The following is an 11,175-nucleotide window of genomic DNA, read 5'->3' as shown; positions in this document are numbered from 1 at the left end:
TGTTAGTAGTGGAGACTAAAAATTTCATTGCTAGTAATATACCCAACCAGGTCGACCTCCTCACTGTATCTCCTGGAAACTATTATGGTTAATTCCTGATGAATTCATCATGATGGGCTAACTGCCCTGTTTTCATTCTCATCGATCACCCTTCACTGGTGCTCCGCCAGCGAATCCCATTAGCGCAGGCTCAGTTACTATTCCATTTTCACCCATCAAAAAAAACGTACATCTGGAGATATAATCAAGAAAGGAGCCAATTCAGAATAAAAATCTTAAATGAATTGAATTGGACCTAATTTATGCATAGCAAATGGTAGGCAACCACTGCACTATAAAGGTTATTAGCATTAAGCATAATTTTACCAACAGCAGTCATTAATATCATGTCAACCATCACCAATTCAGTGCTGAACATAAGCCTTCTTCATAGACTGCCATAAGTGACGGTCCTAGGCTACTAGTATCCACAACAGTAATGTTTTACAAAAATTCAGTTCCCTATTCCAGTGGCAAATGTATTTGTTGATACGTTTTAATTACCGCATTTATAAGAAAGAATAACATGCCCGATATTGCTGTCTTGCTCTATTTCATATATCGTCGTCTCAGCCATTATCTGTCCATATATCCTGTAGCGACAATATACGAATCTTCGAGTAGTGAATACAATTTACACTTGTTTATCTCATATTATTCTGGGTAATATTTAAATCCTTTGAAGAGATATGTTTAACAATTTAACAGAATTGTCAAATTAGTGCGCATAATCTAGCACTTTCCCAAGCGGATTATTTGATTAAATTCGGGCACATACATTTAATTTATTGCAACATATTTTATCATGAGTTTTCACGTTTATAATTTAAAACAAGTACAATAAAATAGTCGATTTTAATTAATATAATTATTTTTTTCATTATTTTTAAAAATGAGGTTAAATTAATCATGAACCGCGTGCCCACAAAATTGTCCAGTGCCCAACTTTGAATATGAGCGGAGCTCTTAGATACATCTAAAGACATGTCTGAGAACTGAGAGTAGACATATAGAAATTATAAAAGGTGCCAGCTCCTCTGAACAAAGTGAAATAGAATCTATTGATAGAATCGTTATCGCTCGAGTCCAAGTGCTAGAATGAGATAGCGCCGTGCATTGTCTCATTCTTATGCAAACGCTGACCGAAATCATTCCGTTAATAGATGCGTTTGTACCTTGTCTAGATGAGTTGGTCCCCCTCTTAATAGGTCCTCCAATTATTTTGATAATCAAAAACAGCATTTTATGATAACAAAATTAATATGGGATTACCGCCAGAGTAAACCCTAACAATTGTTAGAAAATTATTAAAATTGGTTTAGTAATGACGAAGATAACTCCCCAAAGAGGAGACCTATGTTTAACAGTAGTCGGTTAACGGCTGATATAATAATTAATGGCACAAATATTACATAACATACTAAATAAAGACTAATTAAGAATCGACTAATTGTTGAAGTCTATTAACGTTTATAATAAATGAAATAATGCAATATTAAACACTTTCTAATATTGAATATAGGATATGAAAAGGAAGAGAATTCCAGTTAAAAATTCTTCGCTCTACAGCGGCTATTACATGTAATATTAAAACAAAAATTAAATAGGTCGGTGATTAAAATAAAACACTTCCTTTGCCCATACGAACGATGTCATAAAATGTAATGACAGCAATCAAGGCATCATTGTCCCGAGCCTTTGGGAACATGTTATTGTCATAGTATGGTACGTCTATATGGAATATTTACTGGTGGTAGACATTTTTGCTACACATAGATGGGTTTTTTTTGATGGGTGAAAATGGTATGGTAACCCCACTTGCGCTAACGAGATACGCTGGTGGAACACCAGTGAAGGGTGATAGATGAGAATGAAAACAAGCCAGTTAGCCCATTATGATGAATTCATCAGGAATTAACCATGATAGCTTCCAGGGAGAACTGCGAGGAGGTCGACCTGGTTGGGTATATTGCTAGCAATAGGATTCTCAGTCTCCATTACTAACAATTCCTTTTCCCCCACATAGATGGGTTTGACGACGCAAGTACACTCAATCTATATTAAAACTATTCAAGTCGGACTTTACTAAATGTTTCCTTTTATGCAAATTGATGGCCTAAATGACAGAAACTGGTAAGAGGACATGAACAGCAGCATGGACATCACAGTATCCACTGTGATGCCCGTGGTAATATTATACCCTGGTATCCTGTAACTTGTATTTACTATAGGTACAAATACTTTATATTTACTTTTAAATTGTAAAAAGTACATTAAAAGTACTCTTATACTAGCTTGTAGGAATATGTTGATGAATGTGAAGGAAGCGAAAAAGGTTTGTTTGAATCGGAGCATTTGTCGTTTTTTAATGGATGATAATTGAATTAAAGTATACGCTTGCGGTGCACCAGTGAGGTACAATAGGTGAGAATGAAAAGGCAATTCAATTAGCTAATCTTGATGAGTACACCTGGAGTTTAGCACGATAGTTTCCAGGGAGGACCACGGGTAGATCGTGTTACTAACAATACGGTAACGGTATTGGAGATTTCGTGAAATTGCTAGAGAAACTACGAAATCACGCTCATTTTCTCGAGGCATGTATAGTGATCTAAATATAACACAATACTAATCAAAAGAGAATTATTCACACAATGCAATCCGATTACGAATCGAGAATCGATTTGTTTGTTTGCACGATGTGGATTGATTCAGTCAAGAACAGATCCACTGCTTTCCGCATGAATGGAACTTTATCTGGTATCTCTCAGTGGACTCTTTGTTGATTACGTCATACTATAATATTAGCTGTGCCCGCAGTTTCGTTTGCATTGTACAATATTTTACGCATATTAAGGGATAATATCTAATTACTCTCTTTAAGGGGGTGATTGTTAAATTTTCTGTAACATATATATAGGCTAATATTTAGCTCAATATAATGCAAAAATTGCATTTTAATTGATCCAGTTTTTTTACATGTAAATCGATAAACACACGTTTGTTCCAGTATTATGAAAAAACTACTGTATGAAAATAGATAAGGTGGGGGGAAGAGATTGTTAGTAATGCGGATTATTAGTTCCATTGCTAGAAATATGCCTTATAAGGTCAGCCTCCAAGTGGTCCCCCCTGGAAACCATCGTGCTGAATTTCTGCTGTATTCATCACGATGGGCTAACTGACCTGCCTTCATTCTCACCTATCACCCCTCACTGGTGCCCCGCCAATGTATACCGTTAGCGCAGGTGGAGTAATCATTCCATTATCATCAATTTAAAAAATAAATAAATAAGGTTTCTGTTGTTTATTATTTATTAGATTGTTGTTGATGTTGTTGTTTAATAGGTTATTATCTAGAATTCAATCTAAGAAAGTATATTTTATTATCACGCATACAAAGTTGCAGGCGAAAGCTATATACAAGCACTAAAACATATAAGAGGTGAGCACGTAAATACACGGTTTCAATAAAGCCGGTGATGGCGGTGTAGTAATGATGATGTTAGAGAAGTTATTTCTCAATTTTTTTTATACAACTTAGAATGGCAAACAAGCTGACGGCCCACCTGATGGAAAGTGGTAACCGTCGCCTATAGACATGAGCAGTACCATGGACATAACAGAGTATACTGTTTCGCCCATGATACCCCTATGCGTTTCCATTCCTGAGGACTCAAGTATTATTCCTCTGTACCCAGTAAATTCACGCCATATCCCACCCCTCAAACTGAAACACAGCCATGCAAACACAACTGCTTCACGGTTGAAACACGAATGGGACAGAGGTACCCAAGCAATCGACTTTTGTACAAAATCTCCCTCTGGTAGTTTTAGATTCGCAACAAATAATTCATATTCGCATTTGTAAATAAATTAATTTTTGATTCTTTATTTGATTATTGTCTGTTTAATTTATATAAACCCAAAAGTAAATGATTTCCCTTGGGCTAACCATCTCATTGCTATTGATTTAAAGTATTGCGAACCATTGCCTTATTGACCTTGGTACTTGATTGGTAAATTAATACGTAGGTACTTTGAGGGAAAAGGATTGTTAGTAATGGGTTCTAACTATGCCATTGCTAGTAATGGGGTCTTAACAGCCCTATTGCTAGCAATATACCCCGTCAGATCGACCTCCACGCGGTTCCCTCTGGAAACCATCATGGTTAATTCTTATGGAGTTCATCACGATGGGCTAACTGATCTGCTTTCATTCTCACCTAACGTCCCTCACTGGTGCCCCGTCACCGTATACCGATAACATAGGCGGGGTTACCATTCCATTATCATCCATAAAAAAGCACTATTCTATTGCTAGCAATATGCCATAACAGGTCGACTCACGGAAACCATCACGTCTAATTAAAATAATGGATTCGTTATGACAGGCCAATTGACCTGATTCATCTTTACCTATCATCGTGCTGGTGCTGTGCCAGTGTATACCTATAGCGCAAGCGGGGCCACTATTTAATTTTCATTCGTTAAAAAAAATTACTACATATTGACAAACTGGCAGTGCAATTACAAAAACGAGACAAGAAAATACACTAGTGTGCGTATTGTGTAAATGTGTGCATGACTGATTTGAATTTATATGAATTTAAAATTGCAAAAATAACAAGCATTCATGTATTTCTTATAATCAGGTATATTGTGCAACTTAATATCTTATGGTCTCTCTCACTCTAACATTCTGTTTTTTTTTTTTTTTATATTTTCAATCTATATACTTTATAACCTAAGCTTCAATATCTTTGATAATTTTCAGAGATGCAATAATTCCATTTACATGTAAAGGACTAATTACTAAAGCTTTGGTTTTATTTTTTATAAAATAACATAAGATCATTGCGTCTGAAAGTTAAACTAATAAAACAATCGTGAAAATCGGTATCGAGTTTAAGAGAAATGAGTGTCACTTGCAATAATAAGATATGCATTACTTGCCAAAGGATAATTTACTTTTTTTTAAATAGGTATAAGATAAAACCAAAAAAACGTATGGTATGTAAATCTAAAAGTTAAAATTAAATAAATTCATCGTAGAATATATAATATGTAATTTAATAACTGCAGGTCAAAATAATTTATACTACTAGAATTTTTATATCATATTTAGGTATCGCTCACAGTTTACTGAAGAACAAAATTATCTTTGCCTATATTGTATTTACATACATATTTTCGCTAAAGAGATTGTATTACTGCTCCAAGACACCGCACCGAATATCAATTGGTTGCCGGTCATGACCCGACCCACGACAATCTATAACAACCGACCCCTACTCCATCTTGATGGGTTGATGTCATTCATCTTCATATAATTACTTTTTTAAGATTATTAGTTTGTTAATATTATCATTTTATCAATCATTTTAGTCAATTGATTTTGAAACAAATATATATTGCTCAAAAAAAGTGATTTGAGTCGTGAACATACGAGATGCTTCATAGATACACTACATCCTACTACTGTTATCAATGAGCAATTTTTTTTAAATAGATGGATAAATAGATGTTTCTTAATATTTTATTGAAGTAGGTGTTATCTTGCGAAAATCCATATCACTGGTTATTTGATTTTTAATGGGTGATAATGGAATGGTAACCCCACCCGCGCTAACGGTATACACCGGCGGGGCACCAGTGAAGGATGATAGGTGAGGATGAAGCAGGTCAGTTAGCACATCGTGACGAATTCAATAAGAATTGTTCACGATGGTTTCTAGGGGGAACCAAGTGGAGGTCGACCTAATAGGGCAAATTGCTAACAATGGGGCTATCAAACTCCATTGCTAACAATCCCTTCCCCCCATGATTATATGATTAGAATTATAACAATTTATCTGAAGATGCCTCGTTTAAAGGTTTAACACGTATCGCAAAACGTGTGTGAACAAAATGGCAATCGGAGATCGATGGCTAATATGCAAGGTTGTGGAACTTCTGATGGTAAATGTAGTGGTCGATCTCCGAGCGTTAGCAGTCACACATTATAGTAACAGTAGCGGAATTAAACAAAATAATTCTATTCAAATTACCTACAAAATTTTTATAAGCTTATTGTTTATTATCTTGACTTCGTTTCCGAGATTTATCTATGACCATGTAGTAGCCTCGCTACGCTGCAACCCTTCGCACAAGCATTCAGAGGGTAGGAATAAAAACATAATAATGACATTGCTGTCACTCTCCTATGCCGACACATTCCGACCCAGCCTCATTCTTGTCCGTGCGCTCGCGCCGACTGCACAAGCTTATAAATATATAAACTAAAAAAAAAAAAAAAAAACTAAAAAAAAAAAAAAATGCCTAAACGCAAACGCGAAGAATCGAAAGAGGAACGTTGGTCAAGAAAAATGAAGAAATATGAAGCGAAGCTTCTTAAAACACAGTGTCGTACTAAGCTAAGCGTATTGTTTACTCCAGCACTAAGCGTATTGTTTACTCCAGCGATGAAGATGATGTACATATCGAAGGTGATTATTATCACAAATTTATTTCTCGTTGAATTCTTCGAGATATAATTTTTTTAATCCCGTTGTATTCTTCGGGATCAATTATGATCGTTGGCATATTTTGCACGATCGAACTTACCCACATATTGTTTTATTTTATTTTTTCCTTGACTAAAAATTCGTTATTGAGTTTATTATAAATAAATTATTACAATGAATATTACTTAATATCATTGTTAGTGAAGGAGACGTGTTTGTTATTTAAATTAAAAGAAATCCTAGTGAATTTGAGGATTAATACGTAACATTCGTTTCCAGAACATCCGGTACCTGGAGAAACTGAATTGTTTAATGTGGGTAATATTTCAAGCGAACAGCAAGAAATTTTCTCGGATCTTGACTCGTACCAAGACCTTCCTCCTAAGGAAGTACCCTTAACTGTAACTGAGAATAATGAGGAAGTCGCAGAATGCATTGACTCGGAATTATTACAAGCCTTAGGAGAAAATGAATCGGAAATTACTGAATATGGTGATGAAATATATAAAGATATAGCAACAAGGTTCCCAAAAATTTTAATAGAGGGCTTAAGAAAGGAAAATAGAGAAGAACTTATAAAGAAATATCTGTTTCCTAAAAATTTGCCGTTCTTAAAGGCACCCACTCTAAACCCAGAGGTCCATGCTATGCTTCCTGAGCCTTGCCGTCTCCGCGATAAACGTTTGATTTGTAAACAAGATCAGCTCGGACGTGCACTATCAGCCCTAGGAAAGGCCATGACGGCTCTTTTAAAGAAAGACCCTGTTATATCCGAAGTTATTCGCATATTGAGCGATACGGGAAAACTTATCGCAGACTCCCACTACGCAGAAACAGACACCCGTCGGTCAGTCATCATTCCATTAGTAGACAAATCTTTGGCCGATACTTTTAAAAACCGGAAGAGAGATACTTTCTTATTCGGAGAGAGTTTATCTGAAGTAGTGAAGGAATCTCGAGGAATTAAGAAGACTAGTCAATTAATTCAAGCTACAGCCTCTTCTTCCAGCTCTGGTTTAAACTTCAGGGGCCCATCGGCTCGACCACGTCAGTGCGCCAGTCAAACCAACTCGCAACAACGAGCCGGTGGGCACAAAACTTCATATGCGAATCGGCGACGTGTAGTCGCCGCACCGGCGCCACACAGTCGCCGTCCGCAACCACCGCCGCCGCCGCCAGCGCGGCGCCAACCAGTCTACAAGCCGCGACCAGCAGCCGATCGGTCGCGGAATTAAATACAGAATCTCAGGTATATGCAGGTCGCTTGAAATATTTTTTACACGCTTGGCGTTCAATTACAAGCGATAACTTTATTTTAAATTCTATTCAAGGATATTCAATTCCATTTATTACTATACCAGAACAGAGTCCAAGTGAATATCCAAAACGTATTTTTTGTTCTAATGAACGAATTGCACTTAAAAAACAAATTCAACATTTGATAAAATTAGGGGCCATACAAAAATGCAATCCTGTTAAGGGACAATATTTATCTGACATATTTTTAGTGCCAAAGAGTGACGGTAGCATGAGGTTTATATTGAACCTTAAAAAATTAAATAAATATGTTCGTGTCGAACATTTTAAGATGGAAGATATTAGGACGGCGACAAAACTAATAACTGAAGGGTCTTTTATGGCCAATATTGATTTGCAGGATGCTTATTTTTTAGTCCCAATCCATGCTAGCCATAAAAAATATTTACGATTTTATTTTGAAGGAATACGAATTCACTGCACTCCCGTTTGGATTATGTTCTGCGCCTTACATATTTACAAAAATTTTACAGCCCGTTATGACTCACTTAAGAGCTCGTGGTTTTAAATCAGTACGCTATTTGGATGATATACTTTTACTAGGAGACTCGGAAGCGATTTGTTTGAATAATATAAGTAATACTAAAGAATGCCTTACAAGCTTAGGTTTTGTAATAAATTATAAAAAGAGTAGTTTGAAAACAAGTACTTCGTGTACTTTCCTAGGATTTGTTCTCGATTCCAAGTCGATGACTTTGCAATTACCCGATCGAAAAAGAAATAGTATACTCAAAAATTTAGAGATGTTACTCACTACTAAATCTATACGCATTCGAGAATTTGCGCGAGTTCTCGGTTCCCTTACTGCTGCATGTCCTGCCATTTCCTATGGATGGCTACATACGAAGTCACTAGAAAGAGCTAAATATATGGCACTTCAGCGTAATGCAGATAATTACAATGCTTTTATGGCTATTCCAAATAAATTGCACGATGATTTGATATGGTGGAAAAATCATATTCTAATAGCTAGTAATCGTATTAGACAACATAAATATGAAATGGAACTATTTACTGACGCTTCATTGACAGGATGGGGTGCCGCCTGTCACAATGAGAAGGCTGGTGGTTTGTGGTCTCGCATTGAGCGTACTAACCACATAAATTATTTAGAATTACTAGCCGTTTATCTCGGACTGAAATCATTCGCTAACACAAAAAAAGATTGTGATATTATTTTGCGTGTCGACAATACAACAGCGATCTCGTACATTAATAGGATGGGCGGAGTTCAATACCCGCATTTAAATCATATTGCAAATATAATATGGAAATGGTGCGAGGAAAGGAGAATATTCATTTTTGCTTCATATATTAAATCTACATTAAATACTGAAGCCGATAGAGAATCGAGGAACCTAAATATTGATACTGAATGGGAATTAGCGTCGTATGCATTTTCAGAAATAGTATATACATTTGGTAAACCAGATATAGACCTTTTTGCATCTCGTGTTAATACTAAATGCCCTAAGTACATATCGTGGAAAAGAGATCCCGATGCTTATAATATTGACGCTTTTACTTTGGACTGGTCTACTTATTTCTTCTATGCATTTCCTCCTTTCGCTATAATATTAAAGGTACTAAACAAAATTATACATGATAGAGCTACAGGCATAGTGGTTGTACCACAATGGCCATCACAGCCTTGGTACCCCCTTTTTAAATCATTATCTGTAACGAAATCTGTAACTTTTAGACCTAATAAATATCTCCTTATCTCTACTTTCAGTTCAGTTCACCCGCTACATGGTCAACTTTTCTTGGTAGCGAGCGTGTTATCCGGGAAGGATTTTCCAAGCAGGGAGTACCAAAAGCAGCTGTAGATGTTATGATCTCTTCCTTGTCTCGGAATACTATATCGCAGTATAATTCCAGTCTAAGAAAATGGTGGGAATATTGTAATCAGAATCATTGTGATTTTTATGAAGTTAATCTCAGTTCCCTGCTAATTTTTTTGACAGAATGTTTCCAATCAGGGTCATTCTACGGAACCTTAAATAATCATAGATCTGCTATTTCCTTAATTTCTAGTAATAATATTGGTCATAATGAAAAGATAAAACGTTTTTCAAGGGTATTTTCAAATTGAAACCCGTTTTCCCCCGTTATATTGTTACGTGGGATACTAACATTGTACTTAATCATTTGGCCAATCTCTCAAACGATTCGATTAATTTAGAAATGTTAAGCAAAAAACTAGTGATGCTGTTAGCTTTGGCAACTGGGCAAAGAACGCAAACATTGTCATTGATAAAAATTTCAAACATTACTTATTACAATGACCGCATAGTTATAGCTATATCAGATTTAATTAAAACTTCAGGTATTGGTCGTCGCCAACCGGTATTGAATCTACCGTTTTTTAATTCTAGACCTAGTATTTGCCCAGCTGCCACACTTAAGTTTTATGTAGCATCAACTTCTTTTGTAAGACCTAATGATGTGGACCATTTAATTTTAACTAGTAGGAAACCATATAAAGCCGTCTCATCTCAGACGTTAGGGCGTTGGATAAAACTAACTCTTCAAGAGAGTGGCATTGATACTTCCATATTTGGTGCCCACAGTACAAGGCACGCTTCTACCTCTGCCGCTTCACGTGCAGGCCTAAGTGTCGATGTCATTCGTAAGGTTGCTGGTTGGTCTGACCAATCAGCAGTATTTGCCAATTTCTATAATAGGCCAATTATTGATACCACTTCTAACTTATTGATTAATTAGATAATAATAACCATATTTTCAGTTTATTTAGGATATAATAAAGAAATGTACACACTGATTAAATTTTGTTTTTTACTTTTTATTTATTTTTAATTTATTTAATTCTTTTGCAACATTGATAAAAACCTCTGAACATCTACATGGTCATAGATAAATCTCGAAAACGAAGTCAAGATAATTAAATGATCAAACGAACTTACCTAAAGTGAAGTTCGATCAAAATTATCTTGACTTCGTTGAAGAGATTTAAGGTCCCTCCCACCTCTGCTTATAAAACCCAAATTAATATCAATGTTGCTAGCAGTTACTACCTTATGCTCTAAATAGAATGAGGCTGGGTCGGAATGTGTCGGCATAGGAGAGTGACAGCAATGTCATTATTATGTTTTTATTCCTACCCTCTGAATGCTTGTGCGAAGGGTTGCAGCGTAGCGAGGCTACTACATGGTCATAGATAAATCTCTTCAACGAAGTCAAGATAATTTTGATCGAACTTCACTTTAGGTAAGTTCGTTTGATCATTTAATTATTATTTATAGTTTACTATGTATAACACAAATTAGATAGACAAAAGCCGAGTATTAGC

The 11,175-nt window shown here is 35.8% G+C and overlaps 2 protein-coding genes across 2 annotated transcripts; both read left to right on the top strand.

The window, feature by feature from the left end:
- Positions 1–6,008: 6,008 nt before the first annotated feature.
- Positions 6,009–7,798, top strand: LOC128202008 (uncharacterized). The gene is made up of 3 exons (XM_052900771.1): positions 6,009–6,445; positions 6,478–6,527; positions 6,825–7,798. The coding sequence occupies exons 1-3, from the start codon at positions 6,357–6,359 to the stop codon at positions 7,778–7,780; spliced, it is 1,095 nt and encodes a 364-aa protein (XP_052756731.1). The 5' UTR covers positions 6,009–6,356; the 3' UTR covers positions 7,781–7,798.
- A 753-nt stretch (positions 7,799–8,551) lies between these two features.
- LOC128202007 (uncharacterized) lies at positions 8,552–9,691 on the top strand. Its single transcript, XM_052900770.1, has one exon. The coding sequence runs from the start codon at positions 8,552–8,554 to the stop codon at positions 9,689–9,691; it is 1,140 nt and encodes a 379-aa protein (XP_052756730.1).
- Positions 9,692–11,175: the final 1,484 nt, after the last annotated feature.

This window comes from Galleria mellonella, unplaced genomic scaffold (assembly GCF_026898425.1).
Source record: "Galleria mellonella isolate WM207_F2 unplaced genomic scaffold, CSIRO_AGI_GalMel_v1 utg65, whole genome shotgun sequence".
NCBI classification, from domain to species: domain Eukaryota; kingdom Metazoa; phylum Arthropoda; class Insecta; order Lepidoptera; family Pyralidae; genus Galleria; species Galleria mellonella.
The sequence above is the reverse complement of the archived record's forward strand: the minus strand, read 5'-3'. Positions and strand labels throughout refer to the sequence as shown.

Bases quoted from the DNA above. Each gene is read 5' to 3' on its own strand.
- LOC128202008 (XM_052900771.1), top strand. From the start codon at position 6,357: ATGCCTAAACGCAAACGCGAAGAATCGAAAGAGGAACGTTGGTCAAGA. The intron at 6,446-6,477 runs TCGTACTAAGCT...TGTTTACTCCAG, and splicing joins AAGCTTCTTAAAACACAGTG to CACTAAGCGTATTGTTTACT. The intron at 6,528-6,824 runs GTGATTATTATC...ATTCGTTTCCAG, and splicing joins AGATGATGTACATATCGAAG to AACATCCGGTACCTGGAGAA.
- LOC128202007 (XM_052900770.1), top strand. From the start codon at position 8,552: ATGACTTTGCAATTACCCGATCGAAAAAGAAATAGTATACTCAAAAAT.